At 41.4% G+C, this 20821-nt stretch overlaps 1 protein-coding gene across 1 annotated transcript in view; it reads right to left on the bottom strand.

Annotated features, from left to right (window-relative positions):
* Positions 1-7370: 7370 nt before the first annotated feature.
* Tm2d1 (TM2 domain containing 1) overlaps positions 7371-20821 on the bottom strand; it is a 36476-nt gene continuing 23025 nt past the window's right edge. The window contains exons 6-7 of the mRNA XM_057783544.1: positions 13493-13622; positions 7371-11119 (exon numbers count right to left, since the gene is read on the bottom strand). Of these exons, the coding sequence (XP_057639527.1) occupies positions 13512-13622 (111 nt within the window). The 3' untranslated portion in view covers positions 7371-11119; positions 13493-13511. The remainder of the gene's footprint in view (positions 11120-13492; positions 13623-20821) is intronic.

Below are 20821 nucleotides of genomic sequence, written 5' to 3'. Positions count from 1 at the left end.
AGTAATACAGAGATGCACAACTGGACAATGTGCAGAGAGTGAGAGACCTTGTATTTTATCAATCTTAAATGGGATGTCTTCATCAAACCCTCCCTCAGGGCCAGGGAGCTCTACAGAATAGGGGGCAGAAAGATTGTAAGAGCCAATGGGGATGGAAGACACCAAGGAGCTCCTTTCATACACTATAAGCAAGAGTGATGACATTTGAACTCACAGAGACTGTGGTAGTATATACAGGCCCTGCGCAGGTCTGATCTGGGTCATATCCCAGGGCCAAGAAAAGAAATGGACATGAGCCTTCATCACTAACCCAGAAGCTATCTCCGATTGCTCACAAAGGAAACTTAGTTTTCTCCAGTAGAAGAGTCTCACTGGGTGCACAAACCACACCAATAGTAAGTGGCCAAAACAAAATCAACTCAATGGTATTTGGGGGGATTTTGTTTGCTTATTTCATAATGCCTTATCTGAGCATTTTTGTTTGTTTGTTGTTGTTTTTAATGGTCTTTTGCTTATATATTATGGCTTTGTGTTTAGGGTGTGTGTATACATGTGTTTCTCATCCTTTTTCTTTTTTTCTTTCTGCGTGTTTGTTTTGTTTTATTCTGGTTTGTTTGCTTGTTTTCTAAAAAGAAAAAAAAGCATCAAGTTGGAAGGATATGAAGGTGGAGAGGACCTGGGAGGAGATGAGGGAGGGGAAACCATGATATTTAAAAAAATTCTCACATGGGGGTTATTTAGGAAGTCTTGAGGTATTAAGAGTTCAGTGAAAGGGGTCAGTATTAGAGAAGGGGTGACAGATGGAGCTTGCAGTGAGGCAGAGCCACAAGCCAAGCAATGCAGGTACCATCTAGAGACTTAGAAAACAGAAAAAAAAACAAAACAAAAAAAAACTTCTAAGACAGCTCTGTCCTGAAACAATCAATAACAAGGGACAGACCTGTCTAGAATTAATGCCAATAGAGAGAATATGGCTGATGGGAAGCGGTCTCTCATCCACTGAGTGAGGAATAAAGGACAAGAAAGATGGACCACTTAGAAAGGAACTGGACCTTGACAGACTCTTGCATCATGGACAGCCAGCTTGTGGACATTCCCTCCCAACCTAGGACTAAAGGGACCAAGGAACAGTGGGTGCAAACAAAGAAGTGGAAAAAGAAAATAATAGTCACGGCCTGCATAGGGAAGTCAGGGAAAGAACAAGAAGAAGACGAAGTAGTTCATTATCTGCAGGGAAGGGTACCACTGATGGAGCATCCACTCCATCTTGAAGGGCACATCCACATTTGTTATTTTATTTAATCTTCACTAAGTGAGCATTATTAGTCTCATTTTCACAAAAGAAGAAATTAAACATCCAGAACAATCAAGTAATTGCTAAAAGGCAGATTCACTATGTTTGATTCCAAAATTCCCAATCTGTTGCTTTTATTTATTTATTTATTTTTTTTGTACCTCTCTGAGGACAAGCATGATTCCACTAAGGCGAGAGGGATCCAGAGAGCTGCCTGTGGGAAACAGGAAGTGCTGCCATGGAAGGTGCTGAGTGACACCATCAGGCAAAACTGCTTTTGTATTACAAGTTGTCAATGGACAGAACAGGGAATTCTTTTTTCTTTTTTTTTCTTCTTTTTGGTTTTTCGAGACAGGGTTTCTCTGTGGTTTTGGAGCCTGTCCTGGAACTAGCTCTTGTAGACCAGGCTGGTCTCAAACTCACAGAGATCCGCCTGCCTCTGCCTCCCAAGTGCTGGGATTAAAGGCGTTCGCCACCACCGCCCGGCCAGAACAGGGAATTCTGCCGCTGGCAGATGGTACCTGAGTGTCATCTGCCATCTCGAAGTCTCTCAAAATAGTTCAATGTTCCTGGAGAATTGTTTCTTTCATTATTTAGAAGTCCCCCACTTTATTTCTGCTGCCTAGTTTTGATGTAAGTCCAATTATTTTCACGTAGGAGAACTTCAACACCTGATTGTTGTGTCTTCCCTAGGCTTCAACTGTTGATTTCCACCTTTGATTCTGCATATTTTTTTTAATTTCATATATGTGTACTGTATTTACAGCAGTTTTTTTCCTTTTCCTCCCAAATCCCCATTCCCTCTGAAACTCCTAGCCTCTTTTTCCTTAAATATAGCTGTTACCTACACGTTTGTGTGTGCAAGTGTATAGTAATATATATATACATATATACTAATATATATATTACACTAATGAATATGTAAATACAACTGCTAAGTCAATTTAGTGCTACTCTTATGTGTATGTGTTTGGGGCTGGCCAGTTGGTGTTGGATAACAAATTAGAGGGCTCATCCCTGAGGAGCACTGATTGTTCTTCGCAGAGCAGTCATTAACTGCCTGTAGCTCTTCAAATAGGGGTAGACTCTTGTGAGAGTCCCCACATCTACATAGGCATATTAATTGGCATTGTTATTATTCAGTTCTTACTTAGACCACCATGTTGTTACTATTTCATGGGTGTAGCTTCCCTGGCATGTCTAGAAGACACAGTCTCCTAGCAAGACAATCTGGTTCTTTGGCTTTTTCAATCTTTCTGTCCCTTCTTCTACAATGTTCCCTGAGCTCTAGGTGTAGGGCTTGTGTGTGTGCATGAGTTGGGACGGGGCACCTCATAGTCTGTTGTTCCTTGCATTTTGATCATCAGTTGTGGCTATCTGTAATTGTTTCCCTCTGCTGCAAAGAAAAATGTCTTTGGTGAGAGGTGAGCGCTACACTTATTTATGAGTTTAAATGTGAATATTTAGAAGTTAGAAATCAGACTGGTTTAATAAAGTGGTAGTAGTGGGTTGTCCCTTAGGTTCCACAGCCACACCAGTCAATGGTTCTTGGCTAGGGTTTTCAGTACCAGGCATGAATTCTGTCCTGTTGAATAGGTCTTATAGTCTAATTAGACAGCTGTTGGTTATGACCAGGACCTTTGGGGCTATCTTGCCATTCTGGCTATTGTGGTTCATGAGCCCAGAGGTGTCAGTAGGTGACTGAATAAAGAAAATTTGTGATATAAATGCAACAGAATTTTATTAGCTCACAAAGTTATTCCTATTAACTTATTTTTGTGTTCCCACTCACTCAAAAATTATCTTTTGAACAGTTATGCACTGTCTCAAGTGAGACAATTCTACAGTGTCTGAGGCAAAGTTCCCAGGTCAAGCCAACAATATAGTGTGGGAGACAGAAAAAAGCCCGGTATAATGCCAGGTGGCAATTAGTGCTGTGAAGCCGTGGAAATTCAGAGGACTAGGGCAGGATGAGAGCGAATGGTCAGGAATCACACTGGAGACCCGCGCAAGCGTGTACCCTAGCTCCTAAGTCTGGGATAGGAAGCTCCGAGCAGAGGAAAGCAAGAGCACCGGGAGGAAGGAGCCATTGGTAGGTATGACACGTGACAGCCTCTGGAGGGGAAACAGGAGAGTGACACATTCTCATTGCGTTTTACTGCTGTAGCTGCTGTGTGGAGAATATATTACAGGAGGGTATGCACAGATTGCATAATAGGCCAATACATAAGATTTAATAAACAATAAGCTCCTTTCTGAAACCTCTAAAACGATGGGTTATAGTGTTGGATTAGTTTCTGTCATGTCTCACACGCCAAGCTTTCTCAGTCACAGACCAGACAGAGAACTCACGCCGCCTTCCTCGGGGCCCGATGCTTCAATAGTAAAGGATTTTCATAAGCATAGCATACAGTTCCTGCAAGTTGGAATCTTCTTCTGAAAATCAAAGATGAGACTTGGAGTTTTCTTCATCGCACCCTCCCACACAGAATATTAATTCGCTCATGTGATTAAAGGTTCCAAAACCCACATTTTCTAGAGAGTTCTGGTAAAACATTTTTCTTTGGCATAGACAGTCCAAATAGCTCTAACCTCAATCATTTTTCAAGCTGTAATCTCTACATGCTTGGCATAGTCTGATAACATTGACAAGTTAAAAGCAACAGTGTGTTGTGTGCCTAGAGATTGCTTGCAATAAAAGGTAATTTAGGCAGGGTCTACTGCTGCCTTACTGCAACTTTTCAAGATTGATTAGATAAAAATCTCGAGAGAGCTTTGGATTAAAAGCAGCAACAAGCACTGCAAGCAGCAGCCTCTCTTTACCAAGGACTCTTAAAGGGGTGAGGTGCGGATAAGACTAATTCTGGAGAAAAGAGAGACATTTTTGGCCTTTATTACACCCAGTAGCTTCAGATAAGGACAGTTTTGGAGATAAGAAAATGAAGATAAGGAAAACTTAGGTAAACAAGTCTAAAGAAGGCATGTGACTTCCCTTCCACCGAGAGAGGCAGATGATTTGCTCATTGCAGAACCACACTGTAATGAAGGTGTAAGGAAACTCTGGCTCATTCTAGGTGGACTTAATAAACTCCTGAGTCTAGTCCATCCATTTAAACTGTGTTCAAGAATGACGACTCTCAGAGCATCACACAGCCTTCCAATATGACCCGATTGGTGCCATTAGCCCTACCCTACTACACAGAGGGGCTCCTAATGGCCACTTTTTGAGTCACAAAACAACTAACCTCCAGGATGTGAACTCAAGCCCATTTGATTCCAAAGGCTGTGCTTTTCCTCTTGCTGCCAGGATGCCAACTCTGATGGCATTTGCCTAAAGCATATCTACGGTTTCAACGATCATGGCAAAAAACATAGTGGATATGTTATGCCCATGTCATGAGCCTCCCAGAGACCACCAGAGTCCAAGTTCATATGCAAAAGCAAAGAGCCTTTATTGCAAGCTTGAGCTTGGGTTCTCTGTTCTGACACAGTAGTTGAATCAGGGAGTCTAGAGCTTAGCTATGCCAGGGTTTTTAAGGAGTAAAGGATGTGGAGGGTAGGGAAACTCCAGATTCAGATGGAGGCTGGCCTCCTGATTGGGCAGTAGCTGGGCAACAGAAGTCTTCTCAAACAGGGATTGGTACTGGTGTTGCTATAAGGAAATTGGCAACCTATACACAAGCTATGTAAGCTATCCTTAATGTTCTGGAACACCTAGCACTTGTTTGTCTCAGTTCTCATTGGTCTCCAGCAGGGTCCAGTCTGTGGTACTTCCTGGGTATTGTAAGAGTGAGGCTTAGACCTAGTATTGTTAGCCTGTCATGGCTGCACTGATGCTAAGTTAGGCCTCAGATATATCTGGAGGAAGAAAAAGAACAAGATGCATGTGGGCTCTTTGTTCTACTTCACTCATAATCCCATGTCAAATATATGCATGAAAATAATGCATTTTTATTGTACAAAATGCAAAAGATTGACTTGCAATCCTGCTAGCTACAAATATTGATAGCTTCATTTGCCCCTGGCAAAAATAAGCAGAGCCATACAGTCTGGTCCCATTGAGTATCTCTCCCATTGCCCTACAAATACAATCCTCTTTTGGGTCACCAATGTGCTATAGATGACAGATAAAGAGTAAACCTTCTGGTTTTGACAATAATCACTTTTAATTTCATGCTGATAGTCATGAAACATTTTTGGTGTTTATATCTCAAAACAACCACCACCACCACAAACCATAGAACAGAATTATATCACTTAAGATATATGATGAACTTAGCACAATGACTGCATATGGGAAACAACTTTTAAGAAGTTAACATTTGAAACTTTAAGATTTGTACACCTTTTCATTTCTACGAGTGTTTTTCTTAACAATACTTTTCTAGGAGTGTAAAGTTGTGTCCTCTGTCAGACAGTAACGCAGCTTTAAGAGAACTAGTGTTTGGGGAAGAATCAACATGAGGCTCTAAGAAGACACAGGAAGGAGTAAAGCTTACCGTGCTGAGTTTTTAGCCCACATTGTTCTGAACCTCATTTGGCTGCTCAATGCAGCTCAGAACTCAGGGGCTTGGAAGGTGCAGCTCAGTGGTGACGGGGCTTGTGTGGCGCCTGCGCCAGCAGGGTCATACCGTGTATCCCAGGCTGGCTGGGTTCAGAACTGTTCGTAGGGGAGGCGGGCCTCAAACCTTTGATCCTCCTGCCTTAGACTCCTGAATACTGGGATTGTGGGCATGTGTGATGCTCTTCATTTTCTAAATGTATTTGTCCCTCTTTCCCTCTTAGCAGGGAAAACAAAACAAAACAAAACAAAACAAAAAAAACAAAAAACGAAGACAGAATGAATGAGAGCCCTCTTAGAATCTGCCACCAATATGTCTGGTGAGCAACTCAGTAACAGCCAAGCATCTGACATTCTGTCACTTGGACTTGTTACTTCCCTCCCAACCCTACAGCCTGCACTTTTCTCCAGGTGTAGGGTTCTAGAGCTCTGCTCCTGTCCCTGCCCAGGCCCTCAGAAGTGAGAAACAGCAATCAAAAACCAATACAAGCAGTGGCCTAAGTGGAGAGCAAAGAGCAGGCCCAGGCTTCTGCAATGCACCATTCACACTTAGTCTGCACTTTTCTCCTCCATTACCCTGCTTATCTGACACTGCACATAAGAAATTCTAAAACAAAACAAAACCGAAACCCCGGCTCATAACTCTGAGTGAAGCTGTTTGTGTGTTCTGCAAGTCTAGCAACCTGAGGTAATGTGCCAGCTAGTCTTATATCAACTTGACCTCAATTGAGAAGATTCCGCCGTAAGATCCAGCTGTAAGGCATTTCCTTAATTAGTGATTGATGGGGGAGGGCCCAGTCCATTATAGGTGGTGCCATCCCTGGGCTGGTGGTCCTGGGTTCTACAAAGCAAGCTAAGCAAGCCATGAGAGCAAGCCAGTAAGCAACATTCCTCTGTGGTCTCTGAATCGGTTCCTGCCTCTAGCTTCCTGCCCTGTTAGAGTTCCTGTCCTGACTTCCTTCAATGATGAGCAGCAATGTGGAAGTTTAAGTCAAATAAACCCTTTCCTCCCCAACTTGCTTTTCGGTCATAGTGTTTCATTGCAGCATCAGAAACCCTAACTAAGACAGGTAGATTCCAACTCTAGGGCAAAAGTCATAACTGGTCAGTATTGCTGGGATAGTGACAAAGGATTGCATAAATTTGGTACAGACATAGAACATTCTGCAGCAATTTTGTTGCCAATCATGTGCCATATGCTTTTAATCCAAGCACTTAGGAAGCAAAGGTGAGTTTAAGGGCTGGTCTACATCATAGAACCACAGGCCAGTTAGGGCTAAATAGTAAGATGCTGTCTCAGCAACAACCACAAAAAAAATTTTTTTAAAGAGTATTTATTGAGGGCTGGCTAGATGGTTCTGTGAGTACCGGGTCAAGGCATTTGCTGCCAAGCCTGATCGTCTGAGCTTAATCCCAGATCCACATGGTAGAGAGAGGTAAGTAGTTCCTGCAGGCTGTCCTCTGACCTCCACAGGTAAGCAATGCACACACCCAACACACATACACATATATATGTAAGATAAAATAAATGCAATATATATCTTTATTTAAATATAAATGTAAACAAAATACAAATAAAAATATTGAGACAAAAAATTTTTTACAAGGTGAAGCTGTCATAAAAGTGTGCAGTGTATCATCTGTGAGAAAAATGTATAAGCATGCATAACAAACTAGCAGAAACAGTGTTTTCCAAAGTTCTTCAGCAGATGCATCAGTTTTGCGAATAGTTGTGAAAAAGCGCAAGGGTTGCTGGCTAATGCCTGCGGAGGGAAGAAACACAGGGCAGCCCTGGGCATGCGCCTTTTGAAAGAGAGGCCTGGTTTTTCAGAACTCACTTTCCCCCTTGCTGGTTTCTTGCTATAAGATGCTTTAGCAGTCATAAAAACAAACAAACAAACAACTAAAGATGGTGAGGATGTGGACAAAAAGCAGCCCTTACCCACTGATGGGAATATAAGTGAGTCCACTGTGGAAATCGATATGGAGACTCCCCACAAATTAAAAATAGGCCTGCTATATGACACAGCTACACCACCCCCAAGTACTACTCAGAAATCCCACGTCAGCAAATCACAAGGAAAAGCACACACCCATTTTACTGCAGCTCTGTTCACAACAGCTCGGTCAGGGAACCAGCCTGGATGTACATAAACAGAGAAGTAGTGTGTGGGGAAATGTGGGATCCTTACAACCAGGAGGACTGGGAGGCTGGAGAGGTGGCTTCCTCTGAGAGCACGAGGACCTGTCCTGGAACCTCCAGCACAGTGGGACATAGACTTGAGTCCAGCAACCCCACACTAGGACCAAAGATCTTCTGACATAACAGCGAGCTTCCGGTTCAGTGACAGCCCGTCCCAAAGCAAAAGGGCAGGGAGCTATACAGAATACACAGCGTCTTACCCTGTCCTCTGCACGCACGTGGTGTGCAGACACCCACAGACACACCACACATACAAAAACAACACACACAAGGATTAAATTTAAAAAACAGAGCTCACATTTTCTCTATGTACAGATGAGACACCATCTGGAGCAGCGGTTTCTCAACCTGTGGGTCGTGACCCCAGATTGAAGAGCCCTTTCACAGGGTCATCTGAGACCATCGGAAAACAGATTCACATCATGATTCATAGCCGTAGCAAAATTAGTACTGAAGTAGCAATGAAAATAACTTTATGGGTAAGGGTCACCACAACGTGAGGAACTGTATTAAAGGGCCACAGCATTGAGAACCACTAGACCAGAGAAACAGAGAACTAACGGAAGGGAGTGACGTGGTCAGGGCAGTGGTTGTGGGGAAAATAAGCTTAAAGTACATTGCAGATTTGCAATGAAGATGGCCTCCAGTAGCTCCGTATAATACAATGAAATTCCTAAAAGAAACAAATTCTTTAGCTTTCTGGGTGCCTAACAAACTACTTGACATGTTCTTAAGCATTTAGGTTAAAATAAGGTGGGAAGATCTAAGGATGCAGCTCAAGGGCACAGTGCTCACCGAGCATGCACAAGACCCTGGTGGGTATGCAGGACTTGGAGGGGATGAAGGAAGGGAGGGCAGCCAGGCAGACAGCAGATGGACGGACAGTGTATGGAAGGAAGGAAAGAAGAGAGGGAAAAAAATTTTGTGTAAAACAAACCATGCTCATAAATGTATATTTCTGACAATCTTTGTGGACCTGTGAATAAATGCTGGCTGAGATCTAAGTCTGTGACATCTCTAAGAAGGCGCTTTAGTTTATTTATGTGGTCTTATCACTTTAATTCATCCCTAAACTCACTTACTTGGTAGAGTATGGATAGTATATATGGTAGTATATTGGTAAAGCCTTTGGGGTATAGTAGGGATCATGAAGTCAGGAGGGTGGGAAACCTGAGTTCGTTTACTTGTTCTCTCCCTGCCATGTCATGATACAGTTCAGCACCTCAATATTCAATTTCCAAGCCCCCAGCACTGTGAAAAAGTGACTTCTGCGTCTTATAAATTACCTTGGTCTTATTATAGACTTGGCCTTCTATAATAGAAGCAAAAGCTGGGACTAAGAACAAAGTGTCTGGGTACAGTTACTCCTGGAAACAGCATTAACCCTTTCAGGTGCATCTGTAAATGACCACTACAGGGCACTAGATGTTTCTGCAGGACGGAAGGGGTTTATTCCATTTACCCTTGAGGGATTAGGAGTAAATGAACCTCATAATTCTGCCTACTACTTTAAAAGCTAGGGTAATCATATAAAATTCATACATACTAATAGACAGTTATGATGAAACGCTTGACAAAAGGAAAAACTGATGAAGAGAATAAAAATGAGTAACAGAAGAAACATCTGTAAACACATTTCATATATAATGCAACAGAGAAATGGACAAAAGTGTTCTTGTCATGGAAGTGCACTGAAAAGAAAGTCAATAACTCTTTGTAATACAGTGTATTTAAACAGACACTTTGAGACGTGCCTGCTTTGGGGTCGAGGAATGTAGCCCAGCAGGTAGAGTACCCGTCTACATACATGAAGACCTGGCTTGATCCCCAGCACCACACAAACTGGGTATGATGGTGGATATGATCATCCTAACACTTGGGAGGTGGAGGCAGGTGTATTACATCTTCAAGGTCATCCTGGACTACACAGTAGGTTCAAGGCCAACCTGGGCTGTGATATTCTGCCTTTAAAAAAAAAATGCAAATATTAGCTCTCCCAGTCAAATTAATGACAACAATGTTCATGCAGAAATCAAGGTAACCTTTTCATCCCCTTTTTTGGTTGTAGTTGTTTGTTTATTGTTTTGTTTTTTATTTGTTTGTTTTTGAGATAGGGCTTCTGTGTAGTCCTGGCTGTCCTAAAACTCACTCTGTAGACCAGACTGGCCTCAAACTCAGAGATCTCTTGCCTCTACCTTCTGAGTGCTAGGATTAAAGGTGTGTGCCACCACCACCCAGCTGGTTTTCATCTTCTTAAAGCCCCTCTTACACGGTAAGAAAACTGGGCGCCAAAACACAGGGGCTGCTTCCTTCAGAGCCCAGTGTGCTGGCACCTGCCTGGCAGTGTTTACAGATGGCGGACAGCCATCATCTAGTTCTAGTTGGCGCTCCCACCAGTTCACCCAGTGTCAGCTGTAACTGCAGTGAGCTGGAGTAGTCATACCTGGCCTTCCATAGCTGGTGTGTCACTCTCCAAGCAAAATAGACAAAATTCACATCTCAGAGACAAGAAGTATCCACGTGCCTCCCAGTCCCTGGACCGATGATCCTCAGCTCCCAGGGCATCACACAACACAGAACTAAAAGCTGCAGCATCCCAGTGGGCCAACACATAGGACACTGTAGCCCCAACCAGTATGAACCCTGCTTGTTCACACCATGAACTGACTGCTTCAAAGGATCACAATGTGGAAGACAGTTTTGTTTGATGATAAGAAGGTTTTCTTAATAACAGGGGAATAAAATGTCAATAAGTTATAATTTTTATTTTTCACAAATAAAAATGACACGTGACATGTAAAGGACAGTACAGTAAAACAATAACAGTAACAGGAATAGGGTCGCTATCTCATAGAGACAGAAGCCCACGAAAAACTATTATACTGATTTTTGAGACAGACTATTAAATAAATCTAGGAATAATACTTTTAGCTAAATCAACAAATCAAAATTGAGCACACACCAAAATATCATCCACACCCAAAAGTGGTACTTAAGGAAAAGGAAAATCTGGAATTCCACATATATGGGGCTCTCTATGGAAATCAAGGAGGCTCAAATCCTAAAACAAAAAAGGAAAAGAAAGTTAAACAATGCTCCCATAAGGTTACACAGACACATTTCTGTTTCTTTCCCTTTTCAGCTGGGGATGCAATGTGGCCTTGGGCATGCTAGGCATTGCTCCTAGGTCAGGATGGACACTTGAACACTTTATCTGCTCAAGACATTTCCCCCTTACTCTTACAGTAGTTTTATATGCTATAAAAAAGATCACAAGGGTGGGAGGGAGAGATGGCTCAGTGAGTAAAGGTGTTGGCCACCAAGCCAGATGAGGTGAGTTCAAACTCCAGAATGCGCACGGTGGGAGAGACCAGACTTCCACAGGTACACCATGGCAAGCACATTCCACATGGATAACACGGCAGGCATGTTCCACAGGTACACCATTACTTTATTTTTAATTATATATTTGTGTGTGGCGGGGGTACTCATGCAACTGCAGCTTCTCTAAGGGTCCAGAAGACAGTACTGGAAACCCTGGAATGGAGACATGGGCAGCTATGAACCACCCAAATCGGCTACTTGTAAGTAAACTCAAGTCCAAATCGGCTACTTGTAAGTAAACTCAAGTCCTTTGGGAGAGCACTGGGTGCTCTATAAGAAAGGATTTGAAACCAAGTATGGAGGCTTATGCCTGTTATCCCAGCCCTCAGGAAGCTTGAACGGCAGAATGAAGAGTTTGAGGCTAGCCTAGGCCACACAGTAAGTTTCAGGCCAGTCTTGACTATAGTGAAAATTTGGAAACTTTTTAGACAGTTTTGTATTTTGCCATAATGGTCACTATTCAATCCTATAACAATATATACTCAATAATTTCAATATAAGAAAAATAATCTACTTGTTAGGCAAACTTATGTGTTATATTCTGTTTATACACCACAATACACAGAACAATGTCTCTTCACTTCCTGACCTCTAGAACAAGTCTCTGAGATGGTGTTCTGTGACGGGGTCTGGACATCCAACCTACCTTTCTTCAGCCTGTCTGAGAGTAGATGGACAGCTGAAGGTGGGTTTTAATGTAAAAAGTGCCATACATGCTACCTATATGCTTTACAATACTTCTCTATCTTTATAATAGAGATCAAATGTATCAGGAAACAGATTTCCTGACCTACCCATGTCCTTCTGAGAACAACCAGACAGCACTGAAAAATCATTAACTAGATTGACATATTAAAGGACTAAATATTTGTAGTAGCAGATATCAACCAGGAAGACTACAGCACCTCTCATTCTAGCTGGGAGACCTACTAGACTGAAACCTGTTAGTAACCTCATGGGTAGAGCCAATCTTTAGTACTTACAGGGAGTGAGGGTTTAGGTGTTCCATTTTGGATTTAGGGAAGAAGGAAGGGAAGGTTAAGAACCCTATTAATATTAGAGCGTTGGCACAAACTTATAATCTTATCATTCGGTAGGTGCAAACAAGAGAACCTGGAGCTTGAGGTCATGCTAGGAAACATAGCAAGTTATAGGTCACTCTAAACTTTCTACTGATATCTATCTGGAAAAACCAAGAAACAGGACAGGGATGGAGCTCAGTGGTGGAGAACTTGCCTGGCATGGGATAGGCACAGGGTTCAATCCCCAGCACTGAAAAAAAAAAAAGAAAAGAAAAGAAAAGAAAAGAAACAGGTCATCAATGTTTAGTCACTGATGGGAAAAGAGCCTCCTCCCAGGAGAGCTATTGGCACTTGATGGCTGAAGGGATGGGGGAGTCTTTGTCCTCTGCAGTGCAGTTACTGGTAATAATCCCTGTCCCAGAGGTTGGTGTCTCATGCAGTGTTATCACAAAACAAAAGGGGAACCTGTTAGGAGGAGGGAGGCAGAGCAGTGGAGATGGGAAGTAGATAACAGAGGGTGGAGAGGTGAATGTGACCAGACCAGAACATACATACAGGTGTGAAATTGTCAAAGAATAACTTAGGAGAAGAGGAAGAGGAAGGGGAAAGGAAAGGAGGAGGAAGAGAAAGGAGGAAGAAGAAGAAGAGAAAAAAACACTTCTCAAAACCAAATCAAAACTGAAACAAACGACTATCTTGGTCCAAAGAGAGGGACAGCAGAAAGCACTTCATGGAGGAACAAGTACAGCACACCTCACCGTAACCACTATACAATATTTTCATGCTCAAAACAATATTCTCTGAAAGCAAGGAGCCTGCATAGAACCAAGTCTGGCAGGAAACTGTGAGAGCTTGAGCAGCACAAGAGTGCTGTCAGTGGACTGGGGACACAGACGTGGACCTGAACTTGCTGATACAGGCAGCGGGAGGTTTAGAGCACTAAGTGATCCCTGAAATCTTCCTATGGTCCCACCACCTCACAAGTCCATGAGAAACACAGAATTAAGGTGAGACAGATATGCACTTACTGATCCTCTTCTCAAACACTTATGGGTAGAACTGTGTTTTTCTAAATGTTTCATTAGTAATGCTGAGTCTTGTAAGTCTGGTTCCATAATAGTCAATAATGTAACTACTTCCATCTGAAGGTCCAACAATCTAGAAAAGATGAGAATTTAAAGTTAGCCCTTTTCCTTTACAAAAGATAAAAGATTACTTTTATTAGTAGGCAATAAAATTATTTCAGTAGACACACACACAAAAAAATAAAAACAAAGTAGGTAAAGGAGGAAAAGTCTAAGAAGAAAACAAAGTAGGTGAAGGGGAAAGAGACCCAGAGAGCTCCCAGGATGAAAAGGGGTGAGAAGAACTGGGTTCCAGTCTGCATTCTGTGCCCCTTACTCTGGCCTCCCCACTCTATGTTCTGCTTTTGTTCTCTCTGCAGGCCACCAATGCCAGCATGTATTCCCACAGCCTTCTCCAATATACTTCTCTCCTTCACTATCTACACACCAGTTCCAGGGAGGGACTTTCACTGGCCTGTATGTGGCTTATGACTATGGCTAGATAATTACAGATGAAGGAATGAGAGCCAGCACTCCCACATCATGGGAGTAGCTCTAAATGAGGAGCCTGCATATGCAACTTCAGATTAGACTGTTAGAATGAAAAGATGGGCTACCAAGGGACCTCACACAATGCAGTACTTTGTGGTAATTAACTGCATGGAAAATAGTTTCCTAAGTTTCTGTCGGTATGTCAGGGTTGGCTGTTGTTTCTAAGATGTTTAAAGGGGCATTTAAAGAACATTTCTGATAATTATTAGAGTTTATTGATCTTGGGGGATGGGTGGGAAAGTTTTCATGTGGGAAGAAATACAACAGTTTGGCAGAATGTTTGGGGCCCATGGTGTGCTGGGATGGGATCATTGCAAACGCCCAGTATGCACCTCTACCAGTCAAGGTTGTGTCACCCTGAACGCCAGGTACAATTATCTCATTTTTCCAGAACCTTTACATAAAAACATTTCATATTTTAAGTAAAAAAATTATTATAGTTTGTGAAGAGTATATTCCTTTCTTTATAAAGTAACTGACATTTAAAATTTGTGGTATTTATACTCTGTTGGGGACATTTAAAAATTGATGTAACAGTTTTATTTAAACATGTCAATATTTGAAATGACATCCTATGCAGCTATTCAAATTTATGATGGAACACTTAAATGTCAATTTAAAAATATACAGAGGGTACAGACTTAAAAATAATCTTCTAAGGGTTATACAACTAAAGAAAGCTCTCATTAGCACTTCTCACTTAAGTGATGGCAGAGCTAGCTGCTGAGATGTGAACCTGTCCTCCTGGAGAAGAACAGAAAGGGGATTCCAACAGCACAAGGCCAGCCAGACCCACACAGAAAGACTCACAAAAATAAACAAACAGGGTCTGCAGAGATGGCACAGCAGTTATGAGCAGTTGCAGCTCAGGCAGAGGACCTGGCTTTGGGACTTAACACCTACATGGTAGTTAAAACCATTCACAGCTCCGTTCCCAGGGATTTGATACCCTCTTCTAACCTTAGAGAGCACCAGGCACACATGTGGTACACATACATACGTGCAGGGAAAACACTCACAACTCATAAAATAAATCTAAAAGATAAAAACAAAAAAGACTCTAGTTTTAAAAAGTTAATAAATAGTTCATTCAACCTCAAAACCTAAAAAGGCTGAATGCAAAAGTACGCAGCTATAAGTCTGGGGTTGGGGTCTGAGGCAGGGAAACCCAGGAATTGAATTGCTTGAACACAAGATCTCGAGGCCAGCTAGGGTTACATAAAGGAGAACCCATCTCATAAAAACAAAAACAACTCAACAAACACTTAATTCCTTCTCTATTCCAGGAAGGCTCCAAACATTCTGCATGTAATAGCGACTAAGATACCATCCCTGCCAACGGGGAGCTTCCTCTAGTGTGGATTCAACTAATTCTTACATAGCCAGACACCACGTCAGCTGCTGCTATGCATGTTGACTTAATTCCTAAAGAGTAAATTAACTTGTCTGACATTTATGGATGCTATGTATAAATTTAGTAAAAATTAATGCATCTGTGACTTTTTTGTAGCCAGGGTCATGAAGAATTACCAGGAACATTAAGCTAAGAGAAAAATGGGTGATTAGAAGACAACATATTCTGTGACTTTATTAAGAAAACAAAGAAGTGAAGCTCAACTAGGGGGAAGAGGCCACATGCACTGTAAAAACAGGTCGGGGTGTATGATCAGACTGGAACTGAGCCTGTTGTTCTATTATCTTTTCCTTCCTGTACTATCTTTCCTGACAATTGTTTACTCACTGAAGAAAAATATACAAATGTTAGAAAGGAGGTGATCCATGATTGTGTGACTTCTCAATAGCATGCATTTCTAACACGCCCGTCTGCAAGCTCATTTTAAGCACAGATGTTTTACAATATGTTAGTCACTAACTTGCAGAAAATGCTTTGGGTTAGTCTGTTGGTTGCCTTCCCCTTTCCTGTACTGAAGACAGCACTCAGTATAGTTTACAAGAATGGAGCTCAATTCTGAATATAATGTAGCAATCATATTACAGCATTAATTTTCCCTTAAGCTATTTATCTTTTTTAATTTTTTAAATTTATTTTTCTTTTGGTTTTGGTTTTTGAGACAGTTTCTCTGTGTGGGCTTGGCTATTGGCCAGGCTGGCCTCAAACTCACAGAGATCACCAGTCTCTGCTACCCAAATGCTGGAATTAAAGGTGTGTACCACCACTACCTGGCTCCCTTAAGTATTTGTTAGTTCTTCAAAGATCCTTGTCATACAAGCTGGTGATCAAAAGGGCCAACATACTGTAAGAAGCACTTTTGGGGTCAATGGGATGTTGCAGAGAATAAAGGTGTTTGTTGCCTTGCTAGAAAGCCTGAGTTCAATTCTTGGAGCCCGTGATGGAAGAAGAGATCAAATTCCACAGGGTTGTCCACTGACCTCTACATGTATGCCATGCCATGTGCCTCCACACACGCACATACTGTCTCCTTAGTAAAAAGCCCTACAGCCATGGAATTTAAACCCAGCAGTTTCCTAAAGCTGTTGTAACCCATTTTGTAGGTAATAGACATTTACAGTTCGTGAAGACAGATGCTTCAAGCTTCTGGAGTCAACTGTCATTCTCGGGAAAATTATCACACTGGATTAGGGTCCACACAGTACACCAAGATAACCCCCCTATGCAATATACACTCTCACCTACTCCCACCCACTCTTACTCACAGCTACCTACACACACAACAGGCACACTGAACTGCCATGTGATTTGGCTCGTACTTATTCTTAGAAATGTGGCATTCTTTGAATAACTATCTACTTTAAATTTACGTAACAGTGGGGCTGGAGGGCTGGCTTAGCAGCTAAAAGCAGTGGCTGCTCTGTAGCACCTACATAGTGGCTTACTACTGTCTGTAACTTCAATTTGAGGGGATCTAACATCCACAATCCTGGCCCCTGTGTCCACCAGGAAGGCATCAGTACACAGACATGTGAAAGCAAAACTCTCATATACATAAAATAAAAATAAATGTTTAAAAAATTCTACCAGCCAGACGGTAGTGACACACATCTTTAATTCCAGTACTTGGGAGGCAGAAGCAGGCAGATTTCTAAATTCGAGGCCAGCCTGGTATACAGAGAGAGCTCCAGGACAGCCAAGGCTACACAGAGAAACCATGCCTTGAAATGCCACTCCCAACCCCCTGAACAAGAAAAAAAAATTCTTCTTAAAATTTACGTAATAGTATCTTTATAACTGAAAACTCTTTTCTTTCTTTTTTTGCTTGTTTGAGTACTAGGGTGGGATTTCAATCAGACTCCTGCATGCTTGGCAAGCCGCTAAGCATTCTCATGGATACAGTATCTTCACTTTCTTTTGATACAGGGTTTCACTAACTGGCATAGGCCAGCCTTGAACTCATTCTGGAGCCCCGGCTAGCCTTGAACTTGCCGTCACCCTGCCTCAGCTCCCCAAATAGCCAGGATTATAGGCCCGAGCCACCAGACCTGGCAAAAATTAACACAGTAAACTATGATTTCAACTCATTTTCATGCGGCTGTGTATACATGTGCTATTATAACTGCTGTCTAACGTCACAAAGGATTTCCCTAACAGAGGGCAGACTACAAACAGAGCTGTGGTAGACATCTTTGTGCAGGTTCCCTGGAAGGCAGGAACATGAGTTTTCTGAGTACATGCTCAGGAAGATTTATTTGTTTATTAGTTTTGTGAATAACCTATTTTCTCCATTGCCTATTAATTTCTTACGCTTTCCTACTAAGCTATTATTCTTTGGTTAGTCTGGAGCATTCTTTCTGCTGTCATCCTTTCAGTCTGTTAACTTCATTTAGCCTACTGTATCCTTTTAAAAACAGAATTTCTCTGGGTTTAGGTTTTGTTTTTGTTTTTTTTATTTTCATTTTTTTCAAGACAGGGTTTCTCTTTGTATCCCTGGCTGTTCTTAAATGCACTCTGTACACCAGGCTGGCCTTAAACTTAAGAGATCCACCTGCCTCTGCCTCCCAAACACTGGAATTAAAGGTGTATGCCACCACTGCTGGCTGTGTTTAGTTTTATATAAAAACTTACTTTGCACTTGGGTATAGGTCAGTGGCTGAGCATGTGTCTAGCTTTCAGTTCTTTTTTTTTTTTTTCTTTTTTGGTTTTTCGAGACAGGGTTTCTCTGTGGCTTTGGAGCCTGTCCTGGAACTAGCTCTTGTAGACCCGGCTGGTCTCGAACTCACAGAGATCCGCCTACCTCTGCCTCCCAAGTTAGCTTTCAGTTCTTAATTCCACATTCAAACACACACACACACACACGCACAAGTTTACCTTTTCCCAAGGCATCTAGATCTATAGTTATAAGAATGGAGTAAGACTTAGTTAGATATTTGTGTGTAAATGTTGATATCAGCATTATTCAGGCAGCCAAGAGCCAGCAGATACATACTTAAAGTATAGAGTAGGTGTGTGTGATGGCACGTATAATTATTCATACCAAAAGATGTGTATGTAATTAAAAGGAATGAAGTTCTGATAGATGCTAAGCCAGACACAAAAAGGACCAATACTGTCTCTATTGTCTGATTCCACTTATATGAAATATATAGTACAGTTCACGATGACAGAGAAACTAGAGGCTACCATTTGGAGAAAGGAGGTGGTAGTTACTCTTTATTGGTGACAGAAAAGTTTTGTAAACAGATACAGTGATGCTTGCTCAGTATTACTGAATGTAATCAACGCTTTGAACTGTCCATTTAAATAAGGTAGTTTTGGTTACTCTGCTAAGTATTTACTACATACAAAAAGCTTACTTGAACTTTGTGATGTTTGTGTCTGCAATTTTAAGCATTTGATTCTATTATTGTAAAATAAATTTTTTAGACATATTCACGTGACATTTCAATAAAAATAAACTAAATGAAAAAATGTAGCTACTAGTAATAAACTACTAGTAGTTTATTACCTAAACTTTAGTAACACATATGGTCCCCACTTAATGGACTGCACTGTAGTTGACACCATGCTTCTTAGATAACTCAACTATTATGTATATTTAAAATGTCATGAATGGATTAAGAGATAAAGAGAAGGGCTAGGGATGTAGGTCAGTGGCAGAGCATTTAAAAGTAAGCATGTGCAAGGTTCTGGGCTTGGGTTCCAGGACCACAAACAAATGAACAGATAAGCACTAACGGTCTTGCTTTTTCTTTTTTAAGTCAGGGTCTCGTGTTGTCCAGACTGACCTAGAACTCCTACTCCTCCATCCTCAACCTCTTAAGTGCTAGGATTAAACAAGTGTTTTAACTGATACAACTTGGGTTTTATTGGGTTTTTTTTTGTGTGTTTGTTTTGTTGAAACATGGTTTCACTGTGTAGCTAGGATACATAAGGTAGCCCTAGTTAGCCTTCAACTGAAGATTATTTCACCCATGAGTACTCAGATTACAGTCATGAGCCAACATACCTTTTTTCTACTTCTATCTTTCTCCATAAAAAGAATGCAAATATTAATACTGTGACAGGACAAAATACTGAGCAGATCAAATCATACCCCAGGGAGCTATCAAGCCAGTGAAGAAGCAACTGACTCCACTGTCTACCGTAAGACAATAATGCAGCCATGTCCATCCCAACAGCCCAGACAAAGACATTTATAGCTCCTAAAAGTTGAATTCCACTGTGTCCATACTGACTTTTCTGCATGTTTATTTTTTATATAAAGGTATGAAAAACATCTTACCAGGATCACAGTTGAATTAGCATAAGAATGTCTACATAAGTACCAGAATTTGTGGATTTGGACACTCAATTTCATTTGATTTTAACAACTGATAATTTTAATCTAAATGACTAATAAAAATATTATTATTATTATTATTATTATTATTATTATTATTATTATTATTATTATTGGTTTTTCAAGAAAGGGTTTCTCAGTAGCTATGGAACCAGTCCTAGATCTTACTCTGTAGACCAGGTTGGTCTCAAACTCACAGAAATCCGCCTGCCTCTGCCTCTCAAGTACTGGGATTAAAGGCGTGCACCACCACTGCCCAGCAAAAAAATATTATTCTTTCAGTAGTAAAACTCAGCATGATGTCTCCTAAGGAAAACACAGCTTAGGGATTGGTCGGACCAGTTCTAAACATTTGTTATTAAGACACTAAATGCCCCCAGAGGGTAAGTGAACTGAATCTACCTAATTAAGCCAAAGCAAAACTAATAGAAATCATTAGTCACCTTAGTTATCTAATTTATTTCTCCGAATAAATGACCCTAGGGTTAAACAAGCAATGTGGGAACACGTGACTATTTGCGATATTTATCAGTCGTGTGCTTCTGTGCACTGCTGAGCCACACTGGGCATCCACTGTGGAAGCTGGTCAGCGCTCCAGCACTGGTGGATTAGGAGGAGCACATTTACTTCTCCTTCAGTCTGCAGCAGGCATGCCAGAGGGCAAGGGTATGCGGGGCTTCTCACTCAACGGGCTGCCTTTCTCTGATCATCACCCATGGCCCTCATGCTTATGTTCTAAGGTAAACAGAAAAGCCTAGGATCTTCAACATTTTAGCAAAGTTGAAAAAAAATTACTCAAGATAGAATCAACATTGCTTTGTTTGTTTCGAGACAAACTGTCCTGAACTTTCTGTGTAGCCCAGGCTGGTTTCAAACTCCTGCCTCAATCTTCCAAGTGCCAGGATTACAGGCATGAGCCACCACAGATGACTTAAAAATAAAATTCTTTTTATTCAAAGTCTTGGTTCCCAAGGAAATATTTCTG

This window comes from Chionomys nivalis, chromosome 11, assembly GCF_950005125.1.
Source record: "Chionomys nivalis chromosome 11, mChiNiv1.1, whole genome shotgun sequence".
NCBI lineage: Eukaryota > Metazoa > Chordata > Mammalia > Rodentia > Cricetidae > Chionomys > Chionomys nivalis.
Note: the sequence above shows the minus strand (reverse complement) of the source record. Positions and strands in the feature narration are given on the sequence as shown.